This window comes from Hevea brasiliensis, chromosome 7, assembly GCF_030052815.1.
Source record: "Hevea brasiliensis isolate MT/VB/25A 57/8 chromosome 7, ASM3005281v1, whole genome shotgun sequence".
NCBI lineage: Eukaryota > Viridiplantae > Streptophyta > Magnoliopsida > Malpighiales > Euphorbiaceae > Hevea > Hevea brasiliensis.
This window is the reverse complement of record NC_079499.1, coordinates 94509130-94527344: the sequence shown is the minus strand read 5'-3', so window position 1 is coordinate 94527344 and position 18215 is coordinate 94509130. Positions and strand designations below refer to the sequence as shown.

Sequence of the window (18215 nt, the reverse complement as noted above, 5' to 3'; positions counted from 1 at the left end):
TTGTATTTTGCATTATATTATACTTTAATCTATAAATTTTTTAAAATTAATTATTTAGTTCTTAAATTTTACACTTTATCACACTTTAGTTTATATAATTTTTATATTTAGAATAATTTAGTCCTATCAATGGATAAAATTGTTAAATCATTAAAATTATATAGAAATTAAATTATTCTATATATTAAAATTAAATGACTAAATAATTTATTTCTCAAAATTTAGGGATTAAAGTGTAATATAATATAAAATATAAGAACTAAATAATTAATTTCTCAAAATCTAAGGACGAAAGTGTAATATAAAGCAAAATTAAAAAAATCAAATTGTAAATTCCCCTTAAACTTTTTACTTGTTGGATAAATGTGAAAGATTGACCAAACCAAATTCAGTAGGCATAGTTGTGTTCTTCGCATAAATGCACACGAGAGCAAAGTAGATGGATAGATGGTGCATCTTGCTTTTTGCGAGATGGTTGCTTGTCTCTTGTTTCACATGCAATGCACGCGAGAACAAACCTGGGACTAAAAACGTGGCCATTGTCATACCAATTTCTAGCGTCCAAAAGCTAACGATTAATTCCTTTCTCTCCACCGCTTTACTAATGCTATAGTATGAGAGAATCAGCTTTTTATGTGTAAGAAATGGTTCCCAGCGTAACGTTATCTATTCTGTTTGTTTGTTTGTTTGTTACCAACCTATCACTATCAGGAGTTGGATCATAAGCTGTCAAGTAGTTAACAGATAAACTGCATCTCGAGTAGTTGAATTCTTGAATCCAACTCCCTTCATCATTTTCCCTAGTTTTCTTGAGTTCTAAACAGATGTTAATATATAACTCAAACAAAATAAAAAATAAATAGAAGAGCGCAAGTCATTCTAGCTTAAAAAACAAATGTTAATATATAACTCAAACAAATCAAAATATATACAGCAGACTTTTACACAAAACCTACACTCAGTGAACGATTTCCTCTCTTTCATCAATTATCACTGCAAGCACATCAAAAATTTACAGAGAAAATTTGTACCATGCAATGCAGAACAAATCAAGAACCATATCTTCTGCTATATGTGATCACACCCAGTCAACCTCTGTCATCTTCCAGAACCTTTGAGACCCATCAGCAAAACAAGAAGATCGTTGGATTTTATGATGTAGCAGTCCAGTCCAAAGATGGCATCAGCCTCATGATTTTCTCAAACCGATATGACCATGGAGAAAGCCACTTTCCCATATATATACATCTGCATTTTACAAGGACAAGGAAAATAATAATTTTCTGTTCATAAGACTGCAGTTGGAACTGGCCAAGGTATACATCATAAATTGTGCTAAGCAACCAATCATGCAGTAGTATCTAACATATTTTTAGGCATGTAAGAAATTTCATTGGAAAAAGGGAAATTCAGCAAGCCATGAAATAAAAGTTTCTGTTCTGGCATCAGATTTGTTAAACATTCAAAAGGGATGTAAAAGAAATATTACCTTCACTCATTCTGTCTCAATTGGCCATGTGTCAGATCATTTATGGCAACCAAGTTGTATATACTGGAATAAAGAAACGGGTGATAAATGTAGCAGTCATATCATGTGAATAAGAGCCTGTGGGCGAGGCCTTGATCTCATTATTGTCTCATCACTGTGTTTGATCCATTCTGAGAGCTTCCATGGCTTCTGCCACTTCCATTTGAACTGAAGCAGCCACTGATGATGGCTTCTCTTCCACCTCCAGAGTTTTCCTGTTTGGCCAGCAGCTACGAGTTTCTTCATTGACAACTGCCCAACTGGTACCATCTGCACTTAACAGTATCTCAATTTTCTATTTCACATGAAATGAGCACAATCTAAGGGATAGCTACAGGGAATTACCTTCCGTGTCTGATCCAGAAAGGACACCGACTCTCTGACAGGCCCATTAACAATCCCAGGTGTAAATTTTAGTTGCTTTGGCGCTGGAAGTGACATTGGGGACAAGGGACCACTGATATCATCCGAATAGTGCTTAGATGAACTGAGTGAATTACCCTGTTGATTTCCATTCAGAAGTGTAAAAAGTATCATTAGCCCTTCTTTTCAATAAGGAATATATATATATATATATATATATATATATCACAAAATTAATGGTGATTTCCGTCCCACATTCAAAATATTATTGAAGATGAATGCATCGGAGACCCAGATATGATATCACATGAAATAGCAAGGACAGAGTTCCAGAAGGTCATTTAGAAACATATTGCATTACCATATTTAACTAGACATTGATCTAATTCCTTATACATCTACATGTTCAATTATGTCGATAAAAAGTTAGATATCTCAATTGATAGGCAAGCTCAGAATTTAACCAAGAGTTTAAGGCGTATAATTAATAAGACATGATCAGCAGATATTCTCACCCAAGTTGATGTGGCTAAGGCAATGGCAACAGTTTGCTCCCTCATCTTCTGCTCCTTTACTAGTTCTTTCCTCTGGGCCTCACTTTGTTGCAGTAGAGTTACAAGCTCATTCAGTTGGTCTTTCAGATCCTTGATTTCCATATCTTTATCCCACAGCTGGCACCTGTTGACAGTTAAGTAACCTTGTTATCTAGCTATCCAGCAGAAAACCCAAGTTTTATCATTAATTAAAAAAAAGGAATTATTTTTATTAAAATAGAATCATATTAAACTGGCAAATATGTGCTACTCATGCACTAGAAGAATACTTTAAAAACTACATGCAAACTACTATTGTTTTATACGTAAAATAACAGCAAAACATCTATAACTGAAGTCACATGCCGTTTATCCCAAATATTTGGCAAAAGAGTGTAATACCAACTTGGGCAGTAAGAACAAGTTCAATAACGCAAATCATCCACACAACCATCAGTACTGGTCATTTTCTCTTCATATTTGTGAACTTTTTCCTTACATTCATCCTAGGACAAAAGGCAACACTTGCTAAAAATTGTTTGATTTTGAAAGAGCACATAAAGTTGCAGCCTCTTGCTATTTCTAAATGCTAGACTTACAAAATTCATTTATTAAACTAGTGCAAATTAACCTTTTTATAATTTGTAACATATCTGATAAAGTTAAAATTTAGTGATTTAAGTTTACCTAAAATTGTCAGATCACTATAAATTAACCCAACTGTAGAAAGAAAGGTGAAGACTGAATAGAATACAGGAGGAAATAATTCCAGGTTTCAGAACGTCACCTCGCTTCTGCTGCAGAAGTAAACATATACTGAAGCAGGTTCTTAGCTTCTCCCATTGAGCGTAATTGGCTCCAATGTCCGCGACCAATTATGGAACGCTCCCTTTCTCCTGCCTCTGAAAGTTGTGAAGCCATTGCCGATAGCGCATTTGAAGATGTGCTCAGCATATTCTCTAGAGAAGCTATTCTCGCCATTCTTGCATTTGGTGACATCAACAATAATCTAATTGGGTTGAAAGAAACACAAACCAGTAAATGATCCAATAATAGCATGCTAGCATAGGATACTTTATTATGCATCTTCTTATGAAACCATAAGTTGTACAATCCCAACTATTTAGATTTCAATCCAACCAATCAACCTTAATTTGTATGTAAGAAAAATGAGACATATAAGAGGGAAATCTATATACGTAGAATATCCATTCTTCCCCTTATGTGGACTTTGCCCATTATGACCGAGCTGATCTACTTGTTTCAAAAAGGCTAACTCCTCTGCCAGTTCGGCTTGTCTGTACAAATAATTTTTGAAATAAATTAACCAAGCACATTGAAAAAAATTTATAATCTAATAAAAGTAAACTGCAGTAGACCTACTCTTGTCTCTGTTTCTCGTACTGAAAACGAACTTCATGCACATTCACCATGACTTCTAGCTCATGATCAAGCCACCTTTGTAAAGATTTTTCATTTCCCTAAAGTGCAAGTCAAAATTAATATTGTTCTAACATTAGCTTTGTAAGATAAAGATACCATAATGATGTGTCACTTTAAGTAGATTCCAGTTAAATCTGTCATTCTCATGTGATGACTAGAAAACCAAAAACATAACCATCCAGTCCACAATTTGGATTAAGGTGCATGTGTTGCCAAATAATAATCATTTCAAAGCAAAATTGGAGCTGGTACCATGTTAATCATGATTCATGACTAGGAGCCTCATTTGAACACAATCTGATGTATAACACGAAGTACAAAAAGGATTGAGAGAAATAAATTCTCAGGATTCAAAGGAAGAGAAACAAATCTTCTAAAGAAACTAATTGTCAAAGCCTTATTTAATTGTCAATACTAATCATAATAAAAGTCAACTAATAAAATACCTATAAATAAGTATCTATAGACTAGCAATCCTACTACCCTAAAACAATAAAACTATTAAACCAATACTAATTAAGAATTATAAAGAAACATAAATTAGGAAAATAATAATAAACCTAACAGAATTCTATAAATAATAAATTCTAAACCTAATAAAATTCTTAAACTTCATAATTTTACAATGAATATAATTCCTAAGTTTAATCCTCTTCCAATACTACATCATATAACTCAAAACTCACAGGAAGAGAAACAAATTCTCAAAACTTTATTTAATTGTCAATAATAATCGTAATAAAAGTCTACTAATAAAATACCTAGATATAAGTATTTATAGAGTAGCAATCCTACTACTATTAGGATTAGGAAACCCTAAAAAAATAAAAATATTAAACCAATACTAATTAAGAATTATAAACAAATATAAATTAAGGAACTAATAAACAACGTAATAGAATTCTATAAATAATAAATTCTAAACCTAATAAAATTCTTAAACTTCATAATTCTACGATGAATATAATTCCTAAGTTTAATCATTTTCCAATACTACATCATATAACTCAAGACTCAAAAGAAGAGAAACAAATTCCCAAAACTTTATTTAATTGTCAACACCATAAGTCTACTAATAAAATGCTTAGATATAAGTATTTATAGACTAGCAATCCTACTCCTATTACTATTAGGAAACCTTAAAACAATAAAACACTAAACCAACACTAATTAAGAATTCTAATCAAATTTAAACCCAATTCGGCAACAACTTTTAAGTTAGTGATTATTGTTTTGACTCCTCTCTTATTTATACCTTTTAGTGGTATAAGTGTTTATACTAGTATTTAGAGGTTGAGAGAGTGGATCATGAAACGTTACTCCTGGCTTTTAAGGTAGTGTTTAGTGTTTTGACTAGGGTCATAAAGATCTTACTATTATTTTTATATTTAACAGCTAATCCAACAACTATTTTTACCGAACACTTCTATTCTAAATTACTATATAAACAGTTAACATTTGATAGCTAAAAGCCAGTAAAACAGCTAACAACTACTATAATAACTAACAGCTATTAGAATAGCTAGTATTACTGAACAAACTCTTAAACTAGAAACATAAAAATAAACCTGGTAGAATTATATAAATAATTGATTCTAAACCTAACAAAATTCTTAAACTTCATAATTCTACAATAAACATAATTCCTACGTTTAATCCTCTTCCAATACTGCATCACAATTAACCCATGAAAGGTTGCAGGATTCATATAGGCTTTAGTGACTCTAGATAAGTAAACTATACCATAAGGAATCACCTAAGTTTAGATCATTTACCTGCCCAGATGGTGTATGTCCATTTGAATTAACTGCAATATACAGAAAAAAAAAAAAAATCAAGGCATCAAAATGTTGGACAGACTACTGTAGAAGAGAAAAAGGGAAATTACCTGAGTTCTCACGTCCTGAAGACTTGCGAGCTTCCAATAGCTCCTTTAGCCTTCTGGTAGCCATTGCTGCCTCTTCTGTCTTCCTTTGAAGAACCTTAAAGAAAGATGATAATGATATCAGTCCCTTTAAATCTAAACATCCAAAAATTATGGATTAGCCAAATAAGAGAAAATCCAACTGACATCAAGCTGATCAATAATGAAAATCTTATGTCTAAGGCAACTTTAGAGAAAGAATTGATTTGAATCTCTCTTCATGGCTTCACACTACAAGAATTCTTTTAGTTTAGGTGTTGTTAAGTCGATATCTAACTGCCTTATTGTTCATGCTGCTCTTTCCACAAAGTTTTCCTTTTTCTAACTATTCTAATTACTACTTCAAATTCCAAGTCCTTCTTTGAGCACACTTATGGATTCCATCAATATACTTTATTGAATCATGATCTCAAACAACGTATCATTGATGATCTCAAATAATGTTAATTTATCTCTACTCATTCCACTGTACAATTATGCAAATATTTGAGCATGGAGAAAGAATGTCATTTTCAATTTGCTTTTCCACCTCTCACCTAGATTGGCTTAGCCCTAGTAGCAAATATCATTATACTGTAATCCCAAATCCATCCAAAGAATAGTACTTTGCATTTTATCTTTCCTTTTTTTCAACACCTACTGTAAAAGTTGAAGGGGACAATGCTTCTCATTCTCTTTTTTTTACCACTTTTTTTGTAACTAGATCAGATTAAAAATTATATTGTCTAATTTTCTCAAACTAATATATTCAATTTTTTACCAACTCCTCAGCAAATTAACATATTCAATTCTAACTAAATGTACTTCAATATCCACTGGATTATTGGATCGGGTGAAGTACTTTCCCACAAGATCAGTGTCAGGTATCCTAAGCCAGTTTAAATCCAACCAATTAGAAGACAAGTCAATATTCTATAATAGTTGCTTCCTCCCACACACATTTAACAAGAAATGGATCAATGCCACTTGCTATGGACCAATTTGTTACTTGGAAACAAATATAAAGAAAATTGCTGAGGCAATAACATTTAAAACCAATTGACAAACTGCAAGACTAAAACATTAAAGATGTTCCTTTCATCACACAGGTGTCCTAACTTGAAGAAAATTAGAGCTACATTTTATGGAGACAGAAAAGGCACATTATTTAAAATGTAACTATCATATAGTATCACCAAATTTGAATGTACTAATCTCTTGAGCTTTGAAAGATTTAGTTCTTTACCAGTTTCTGTCGTTGATGCAGTGCTTCAAGTTTATGTCGCTCGTACTCATTTCTCCTGCCTTCCTTCCTTAGCTGGTTGAGCAAAACAAAAATAGAGAAAAAAATGGATTAGTAAACAAAACAATATGATAGAAACTTGCAAGCATGACTAGGATAATGGATGTTTCAAGTATCAAAGGAATAAAGTAAAAGGGGGAAATAAATGAAGCATTAAATAGAAAATCATGGTTTAAACTAAAGCATCAATCAGAAAGCATGAACTCATCAACAAAACATCTTAAGAATGTGAAAACGTGGAAAAGAGGAAAGGTATAAGATGTTGAATGTTGTTCCTTATGGAAAAGGGATGCCTTGAAACATGAAGCAAAAAACAGAACTTTAATAAGATCTAAAACAGTATGAATGGAACCCTACTGGAGACTGATGCACCCCATGCACATGGCAGAACAATAACATGAAGCCACAGGGAAAGGTTAACTTATGTCACATCGAAACTCAATTTCTTCATAAAATGTTGAGATCTAGTCACGTGCAGTTAAAAGTTCCTTCAAACTCTAAAATTGCATTTTCATAATACCTGAATGTCCATTCACCAGTGTTATCTAAGTTGTGAAAAATTGTAAAACTCGAGGAGTCAAAGAAATCCATATTTTATCATTAGTGGAAAGTGAAGAACCTGCAGCACTTCCTTCTCTCTTGAGGCCTTCCATTGTCGAAATTGTTCTGCCTCTTGTTTTATCTTGTGCTGCAACCGAACCTACACAATTAAGAAAGCAGAGTAGGACAATTGTTAAAGTTGTAAGATGCATGTTATTGGAGTACAATCTGTACACAGAAGCACCACAATGAAAACCAACCTTTTGCGCCTTGATATGCTGTATTTCAGTTTGCAACCTCTTTGCTGCTTCATCACTTCTTTGTTTTTTCTTTAAAAGCTCAACCTGGCTTTCTTGTTTCTTTTTAAGATCTAAAATCTGAATTTGAAACACAGAAAATTAGTATAGATTAAGAAGACCAACAGTTCATGAAGACAGCATGATACAGCTAGATAACACAAACTCACCTGTGACTCGAGAGCCTTTAGTTTCTGCGAATGAAGATCCTGAGTTTTCTGTGTTTGTCCATCAGAATTAGTAGCAAGGTTCTCAATTTCAGCCAACAAACGATCCCGCTCTTGCTGCAGTTTTATACTTTGAGTCAACCATAAATATTGAAGCTATAGAGGATGTTTGGTTCAGCAATTGGGAGTAGCTGTTTACTGATCAACCCGAATAGCTTGAAAAAAAGTGTTCTTTTACATTCTTTAATCAAAAGCAGATAGATGTTAGAAGCTCAAACAACTGTTGATTAAAACAACTCTACTTTGCAGCTTTTTTCCAAATAACTAATAACTGTTAGGATTTTTAAAAATATTTGGACATAATTGTCCTTATCATGTCCTTATTAAAATTTTTGCATAATGAACTCACCCATTCTTCTATATGAATATAACATTTACTCAAATCTTATAATTTGATAGCAGTAAAAGGAAAATAATGATCAAATATCAATAACAAGAGGAGCAATTATTTAGTATTTGTATTTACAAATAAAATTGATGAGATCCAAATAGCCCAAAATGCCTAGGGAGAATCCTTCTAGATGGGTCTTGTGAAAAAACTACACTCTTGGGTTTGATACTACATCCAATCCAAAATCTTAAGACAATGTGTTTATGAGTCCTTTCTTATTATATGTCCTTCACTTATCTCATCTCTTTCCAATGTACAAATTTTATTCCAAACAATTAATTCACACTTGCATATTCCCAACAATGTCTCCCTCAAGTGTGAGTCTCTTCCACATTGGCCTTCACAAGCCTACTCTCTTTCAAACGAAAGCCTTTCACTTAACTCTAGTATTTACAATGTCACTAATAGCCCAATTACTCCACTAAGCCCATGAAAGAGCTTGCCATCAAGCTCACTTCCACATAAAGCATGCGCCTATGAGAGCCACATACCTAGAGTCACTACTCCACCTATTGGCTTTTCTTTACGAGTGCACCTTACTACTCCACTTGGCTTCTTTTATCGGGAGTCACCACTCCACTGGTTTATCGAGTGTCTCCTTGCTCTTCCATCCATGTATGGAAGGATCACAAGAGTCACATACCACCATCTCCATACTCGTCCATGCTAAACCTCTAACTTTGATACCAACTTGTGGAGATTGGGAGAGCCCAAAACCTCAAGGGAGAGCCCAAAACCTCAAGGGAGAATCATTTTCGATGGGCCTTGTGAAAGAATCACATCAAACCCAAAGGCTTAAATTAATAGGTCTATGGATCCTTTCCACTTAAATGTCCTTCACTTACCCTATCTCTTTTCAATGTTGGAATTTCATTTCCACACAACTCACACTTGCATATTCCTCACAAAATAATTATCAATTATGAACATCGAGGAAAAATTATTGTTATTGTATTAAGTTTGCTATTTCTTATTTATGTAATTCATCTAAAGAAAAAAAAAATAGATATAATTCACTACAGTGTAACGTAAATTATATCCTTGATGGTCATTTAACATATCAACACCCGCAACTGGTAATGGTTTTACCAAACAGTTAACAACTAGCCATCAGCTATCAACAATAGCCACGAGTTATTAGCTACTGCTAATAGTTAAACCAAAAGGACTTGAAGTAAACCCTAAACAATGAAAGTTCAAGCTTAATTGTACCTGAACAATTCTTTTCTCTTCCTCAAGTTCCATGATTTTCCTCCTAAAGTGTTGTTTCAAAGCTTCAGTTTCAACCCCTCCAAAAAGTTCCATCTCAGACTGCATTGAAAAAGGAGAAAAAGAATAAGGACAACTAGATTTCTCCCACAGGATAGATAAATAGATTTTGTCCCTTCTCTGATCACTCAAGTTTTACAGTATTAGAAGGAGTAATTCATCCAGCCACTGAAATTCAACATAGTTGGTTACTATTAGACAATTTACAGCAAAACATGATACTACACCAACAAATTGGTTTGATTAAGAAGCTAGGATAAATAGCTTCCTTAAATACGATAGAAGCAAATATCTCAGAAGTTGAGAAATAGGTAATTCCAAAATATCACATAATCATGATCTCATACTAGGGGATTTCGTTCAAAAGAAAACATTATTAATACTCCATTTTTGGTACTTGAGACTACAATTTTAAGAACAAGACCTTTATTCACTGCAAAAAGTTTCAAACAACAAAAATATGGTTCAAAAGAGCCACTGAAATTCAACATGGCTATTATTAGACAACTTAGAGCAGAACATGATATTACATCACCATCAAACTGGTTTGATTAAGAAGCTAGGATAAATAGATTCCTAAAGTAGGATAGAAGCAAATATCTTATAAGTTGAGAAATAGGTAATTCCAAAATATCACATTCCCATGCCCTCCTACCAAGGGATTTCTTTCAAAGAAAACATTACTAATACTCCGTATGTGGTACTCTATACTCGAGATTGCAATTTCAAGAGCATGCCCTTTATCCACAGCAAAAAGTTTGAAATATTGATATATCTGCAGATCAAACCCTAAAAATATAGTTCAGAAGACTGACCCAACGTTCATATACCATCAACAGTAGAAGTCATTCCTAAAATTGGTTAAAAATACAACCACGTCTCCTTCCTACAGGCGTTTTTTGCAGTTTGAGAGAAACTTTAGATTGTTTCTTCGAAAAATAAGATGTAAGCCTTGATCTAGTGGGGATTTTCAAGAACAATTGCATAATACAATCCCTATGATAAAATTCTAGGCAACACCACTTCCATTAACAACAGATAAACACACAATTTTAAAAGTATTCTTTTTCAATCCTTTAATTAACAAACACATGTATTTCATATAAAGAGAGATAGAGAGAGAGAAACATTTATTCACTCATCAATTTCATGTGTTTCATACAACACCCCATAAACGGTACCTCTTTTTGCTCCAAACGTCTGTTTAGTTCAGTCAATTCTTTATCCATGGTACTTTGCATAAGTGCATGCTCCCACTCTTTTGCCGCTTCATCAATTTCCCCAGAACTTTCACCTGCAAAGGGCAATTTTGACCAATATGGATGAGAATTGACCAAGGCAAATACATGAGTTGCATGATATAGCACACCTCTAATAGCAGGGCCATTACCAACAGACTCAATAATTTTGAATCACCCCTCAATAGAAAATTTTAACCAAAATGACCAAAAAAAATGTTTATCCATTTTATATCTAAGGATGCATCATGTTTGAGCATGTCTGATCCTAGCCCAGACCAGACAATACAAGTAATAAGTTATTACCTGATAAGACTTCGTCCATTTGAAAGTCAGATGAGTCCATACTCTGAAAGTCTCTCTTAAGTCTGTCACTTTTTGAAGAATAGGCATGGCCTTCCTGAGATTTAAATTGAAAATGCATAACTATGAATCTAGCAATTAAAAGTAAATATATAACAATATCAGGAAAATGAATGTAACATGCAGCCACATCGATATTGATGAAAAGCATTAGCATTTTAATCTACAGAACAGAAAAAAAATATTTTAACAATAACAAGAAACAAGAGAAATACCAGGGAAGGGAGAGAGAGAGAGAGAGAGAGAGAGAGAGAGAGAGAGTGAGAGTTAAAAAATTTCAATTCACATACTTGCGAATCAATTTCAGAATGCTCTACAACAGCACAACAGCTGCGGTATTCATGAAGTTCTCGAGAAAGGTCCTCATTGGTAGCTTCAAGCCAAGCAATTCTTTCCTTCAGCACCTGTCAAACCAAAGGTATTCACTTTTATGGGAGTCGCTATAAAATGTAAATATCTCCATAAAAAACTCATGAAAACTACTAACTTTGTTCAAAAAACAGTTTTTGCAAATGACACACACCTGGACTTCATCTGATGGAGCTGCTCCCCCCCGAGCACAAAGTTCTGCCTGCAAGTACTTTAGCTGCTGGCGCATCTGTTGCACTTCATTGGATATTAAATCTCTATTAACCTGTACCCAGAAAAAAAATATATATATTTACTTTCATACCATTGAGGTGACTTTATACTAGATAAGATTTTACAAATGCAAAGAAACATGTATAGTAGACTATAGGGGGATGATCACATAACAAGGAACAATAAAGTCATAAACAAACTTACTACAGGCTTATTCTGAATGTTTCGAGCACGATTTGCATATTTGAGAGTGTTGAGAGTTTCCTCAGCATTGATGTCAGCAGGACTGATGCAAGCTGGAAAGAAGGGCACAAAATTCATTATAAAAGAGAAAAGAATATAAATATTCAGAAGAGAGAAATTTAGCTCAAGACATCTGGAAAATGTCCTCATCCTGTTACCAACGCATGATACAACTTCCGAAAAAGAAAGTGAAATGTAATTATGGATTACCTATCATAACAGTCTTGCTGTTTCCGCCTAGTGAATCCTGGCATAGAGTATAAGCAAACTTCAATCAGAAAAGCTTTAAAAGAAGAGAATTTGATGGAAAGAAAAAACAACAATTATTTTGTAATTACTCTACCACTTCCTAATCCCAGTAACAGATAGCAGTGCTTTGTTTGTCATTTCTAATATGAAAAAATCCACCACTCTGTTGTTCATAGCTAGTAAGAGTTCTTTAACAGCACATAATAAGAAACAAGTCAATTCAAAAATATTGGCTAGTACATGGATTGGTGGCAAAACAATACACAGAAAAGAAGCAACAGGCTCTTTGATATCATGTTAGAGCATCAACATGTAGAATGTAGAGTGCATTACGTTTAAACACATATTCTTCTTAATATTTTTTTAACAACCTTTTATGCATAGCTTTGAAGTACATGACAAACCCCAATATTGATTGAGATAAGGCTATAGGAGATAGATCAGCTAAGAAAAGCAAGCACATTAAAATAGAACAAGATTCAGCATATTTGATTAAAAAAATCCATTGATTTCTTCACATGATATAATTATTTTCATTAGTAGTGCTGAAACCAGAAGTTGAACCTCTAACCATTTTGGAAAGATGGTGTTGACTGTTGATATATCAACACCATATTAAAACAAAATTTAGAAATATACACAGTTTCCTAAATCAAAATTAACACATGGATCCAATTAAGCTAGTCTAACCTGCAAGAGTCGAGTCAGTTTACTGTCTCGGTAGGGAACATGCACTCCTTCTTTTCGCTTTTTCTCATCCCCAAGTGCACTTATGACGTTACCAAGTGCAAGAAGCCCTCTATTTATGTGAATACCTGTTCATAAAGAATAAATAAATACAAAATAAAATAGCAGATAATTCTAATTGTTATGAAAACAAACAATGATGATAAAGCATTCCGATAATACATTAAAGTAATGTGCATTTACCTACCTTCTTTCAAACGAACACCATCAGAACCAGTTCTTTTTGCTCGTTCAGATCCAGCTAGATCTACTAAATGGAGCTTAGCACAGATATACTCTTCACCCATATCCTCATCTGGAGTGTCATTAACAGGAGAAACTGGATGCAGTCTGCGCATCTGTTCTAATGTGATCGTGAATATTGCATGCGACCGACTTTTATAAACATGCAGAACGGAATGGCATGCAATTAGATACAATTCATTGCTAAGTTATAACCTGGAAAATAATCCTTCCTAGCTTCTGAATTCATTATTTTAAAATGAACTTCTCAATCAAAACAGTGAGGGAATCACAATTTCACAACCAAAATGGGATGCAAATAAACAAAGGCATAATATATTTTCTAGATGAACTCAGCATATAAAGATATAAGACTTAGAGATTGCTACATAAATACCAAACTTCATAATGAAATTTCTGCTCTTTCCTTAACACAAAATTGTACAAATACCCGTAAAGAAAATTAGAAAATTGGTTAATAATTTGAAACAAAGGAATTATCATCATTGCTAGAAAGAAGTTCCTCATTAACATTATACCTACAAGCTCTTTAGTCAAAACTGTCTCCAAAATCAATATAAAGGGATGACCAATGGAAACTTGAACTGCTTCAAATTGACTTGAATGAAACAGTTTGCTAAATTAGAAAGGAAAGACAATCTTTGATATTCAAGCTTTACCTCGACTGGTTGTTCATATTTGTACTTCCTGTTGCCCTAGTTAATGATCCTTGCTCCAGGCAAGCAGCCATTTCCTGTAATGTACTAACAGCTACTTCAGTTGATCCCGCTAGGGTAATAACTCCATTTGACGATTCACGGATTTGTATTGATGGCCTCCCAGGGATAGCAACTTTCCCATGTCCATTAGCAGCAACCGATTTGCTCACAGATACAGTATCCAGCAAGTCTCTCACTTCTTCTTTTAGAATCTTCAAAATCAAAACCCAATTATCAGTTCCCTAGCAAAAAGATAGACAGTAAAGAGCAGTGTGTGCAAGATATTAGCGACCATAATATCATAATAGGTTAACAACTTGCCGATTTATGTGCATTATCAAGGTTCACTCTCCAAAAGATTCTTTCAAATTGCCACGTCATTAGCATCTAAAAAATATATACATTGGAAATAAGGCTGCCAAATTTATTTTTAAATCAGGAATTTGATTATTTTTCTCCTTTGGGTCTTTAGATTTTTATGTAGAGGGAAAAACTGATAACTTCCAATATTAACTTCTGTCTATCAGGAAAAGTGTGGTGTTTTAAAAGTTAAACTCAGAAAACCAGCAAGGCAAAATATCAAACCATAGGCTACTCATCTATAGTAGAAAACTTATCACCACTTGCTGCATTGTAGCACACACAAATAAGGATTGTGTACATCATGAGTCATGCTTCTTGGAAATCTTCTTGATCCAGAGGCCAGCCTCTTTACCACATAAAACAAAGCCAAGGACTTAGTTATCATATTGACATTGTCAACTAACAACTTTTTACTTTTTCAGTTACCCTTGATCACTGGACATTATTTGTCATGGAAACTAATAGCTAAGAAAAGAAATCAAAGTATTTGGTTTTACATATCTAATGAACATCCCAATTTAAACTTGGAAATAAATTAATATAACAAACGTACCTCTATGAAGGACACATGCAACTGGAATTCTGTTTGATGCTTTAATGTTTCAATCTTATTGAATAATGCATTCATAACTTGAGGAATCAATCCAGTCTGGCAACCATCTTTGAAGCTAGTCCCCATTGTATATGTTTTCCCTGATCCTGTCTGCAATGCAAGCATATGTAAAATAATAATTGAAAAAGACACCATATGAGAAATCATGTTCAAGTTAAAGCAAATTATATTTCTACACAACAGACATTACCTGACCATATGCGAGTACAGTGGCATTGTATCCTTGGAACAACCCATCAACAAGTGGAGCAACACATTCTTCAAACATGGCGGATGATGGAGAACCACCACTTCCATAGACATTGTCAAATGTAAAAGAATGTGTACCGATTTGAACCTGAATCATAATCAAAAACAAATTTCAGATTTTGAATATGCATGATAATTATATAATTTTAATATTCTTAAACTTTCAAAATCAGAGAATGTGGAACTCAAATCCACACTTAAGCATGCACAACAAACAATTTATTCTTAGAAAATGTTTTATTCAAGATTTAATAAAACAAAATAGAAGCCCTCTCAACATGAGTATGGAACACAGCCAGAATCAGAATCCAAATTCAATAATTCATTCCACTCATTAATTACCTATAGCCTCTCGAGAATCCAACTTTCAGTGTTAAAAACAAAGAGACAAAGCACAGTGAATGGCAACATAGTAAATAACCAGAATTACAGAGACCAAAAATCTAAACAATTTCTGTTAATCCTACGAAACGTAAATGCTTAACTAAGCTCATAACACCAAAAAAAAAAAAAAAAAAGGGTGCGCGCGCCCACGGCAGACCTGGGGCTTCCCAGGCGTAACAGTGACACATTCTTTGCAACCTTGAACGCGTTCATCGCCGATAAGAGGACGAATATGAACTGCAACCTTAACACTACAATTCTCCGCCGACTCCATGATTAGAAAAGAAAAAGAAAAATAACCGAAAGAAACGGAAAATTAAGCGATGAATTGGATTAGGATTGAGAAAATGATGCTGCAACGAGAGAGAGAGAAAGCGGAGTTGATTTTTAAGAGAAAGAGAAGGTTGGTGGTCAATGAATTTTGGTGGGGGAGGAAAGCGGAGGGGTTTGAAAGTTGAGGCACCAGAAGGAAGGCGAGGAGGAGGCAACTGCAACACCAGCAACAACCATTAGTTTAGTTTAGCTTGAATCGATCAATGGCACTATCATTTTCCTTGTAGTTCACTGCTCCTCCTGCGACTAGTAAGTATAAGCATACGACACTGACCAAAGCAAAAAGGCCATTCTTGTTGATGCTCATGCTGGGTTTATATTTACATTCTTTATTGATGACTATAATACAGTCCACACTCCAGATTTTGGTATCCATCTTTCCGAAACTGCCCCTCCCTTTGGTCCCACTCTCACATCTGTTTTACTGGCAACATTACTTTTTCATTCCAATATTACGATTCCACGTGGTTAAAGAATAACTTTTTTGTTAATAAATTTTAAGCATTTAAATTGTAAATTAAATTTAATTTATCATAAATTTAAATATATTTAATTGATAAATTTAATTATATATTTTATATTTTAAATTTATAATAAATTAAATTTAAATAAAAAATTTTAGATTTATTATTTAAGATTAAGATTAGCTAATAAGTAAAGTTTGGTTTAATTAATTATTACTTTCCTACTGTCACTCCGCGGAGTTTACTTTTTTTATATTTTTAATCCATATTTGGGGATGTGAGCATTCGTTGGATGCTGCGAATGGACAAGGGATTTTAATTGAGACAGTTGAGAACAAATAGTTGAAGTTATGGTGCTTAATTCAATTAATGGAACCATTGATAAGGGAAGCCTAAAAATTATTTGAGTGTTTTTATAGGGTGCTCAACTTATATGGAGATGAATTTATTAATTATTAAATTAAATATTTATATTTAAATATTTGTCCATATCAACTTAAATAGCTTTTGAGCTAATCAATTTGATTTAATTAAATAAGATTTTTTAATTTAATTACAACAACCAAATCGATTTAGTTTTGATTCCTAATAGGTTTTCATTCATTTTCCATTTGACTCAATTCTGGTTTTGGTTTTGATTTTATTCACAAATGGTTTATTTTTATGTGGCACTGTTAAAAATGTCACCTTTTAAGAAAAATATTTAAATCAAATGAAATCTACAGTTTGAACTATTTGATATTGTCCGTTCAAAATTAAGTCAAATAGTCAGTTCTTGATCAAAAAATTTAATGTGATAGTCCAAGTGTCAACGCTCGATTAAATAGTCAAGCCAAGGAAAAAAAATTCACACCAATTGTCAAAGTGTCAACGCTCGGTCAAAGAGTCAAGCCAAGAAAAAAGAATCGACATTGGTTATATGAGACTCAGGCTAACAATGCCGAGCAGAAGAAGGCATCTAGTTCAGATTGAGCAAAATATTGCTCGGTTGGGTGTAGCCAAACAGATAAAAATAAAAGAACAAAGTAACAATATTTATCCGGTAAGTCAAGTATTAATTGTACCGAGAATCAACAATGCCAATTAATGATAAGGCTAAATTTTTGTTAGGGAACATCGGGATATAAATTCAATATTCAAGATTATTACAAATAGTTACAATTGCTACTTGACTTATGGTCTATAAATATGAGAAACAGTCATTTATCATATACACTTACTTTGTCAAATTCATTATTAAAATTCTGATTATTCAATTCATCACTTTCTTGATAAATATTTAACTTAAATGTCGGAGTGACCGACTAAAAGGTCACCGACCTTACTATTCTCTTATTTTACAAGCTTATGTGGCATTTAGATTGATTTTCAAAAACTCACAACATCATTATTACCGATTTCAATTCAAGACCTAAAATGGGCTCTTAACTAATTATATAATTCAATGCAGGTCTGATCCAATTCACCAAACTTTTGACCTAAATCGATTTTGGGTTTAACCCAAATTAGTCTCAATCCGATTCAAAAACCAAACATGTCTCTCATCAAGCCTACCTAACATGCAAACATTTCACACATCTTATAATTTCATGCCATTAAAATTTGATAACTATAGTGATTTAATTAAACTCTATATAATAACTATAGAAA

General features: G+C 33.3%; 1 protein-coding gene across 1 annotated transcript; it reads right to left on the bottom strand.

The window, feature by feature from the left end:
- Positions 1 to 877: 877 nt before the first annotated feature.
- Positions 878 to 16422, bottom strand: LOC110650118 (kinesin-like protein KIN-4A). Its single transcript, XM_021804936.2, has 26 exons — positions 15926 to 16422; positions 15326 to 15472; positions 15076 to 15225; positions 14121 to 14371; positions 13406 to 13593; positions 13162 to 13286; positions 12433 to 12469; positions 12184 to 12275; positions 11921 to 12031; positions 11688 to 11801; positions 11341 to 11434; positions 10978 to 11090; positions 9740 to 9838; positions 8080 to 8193; positions 7874 to 7990; positions 7693 to 7773; positions 7017 to 7088; positions 5756 to 5849; positions 5643 to 5674; positions 3808 to 3905; positions 3624 to 3722; positions 3212 to 3433; positions 2407 to 2569; positions 1874 to 2029; positions 1490 to 1798; positions 878 to 1248 (listed from the first exon to the last, which is right to left on the bottom strand). The coding sequence occupies exons 1-25, from the start codon at positions 16040 to 16042 to the stop codon at positions 1586 to 1588; spliced, it is 3099 nt and encodes a 1032-aa protein (XP_021660628.2). The 5' UTR covers positions 16043 to 16422; the 3' UTR covers positions 878 to 1248; positions 1490 to 1585.
- Positions 16423 to 18215: the final 1793 nt, after the last annotated feature.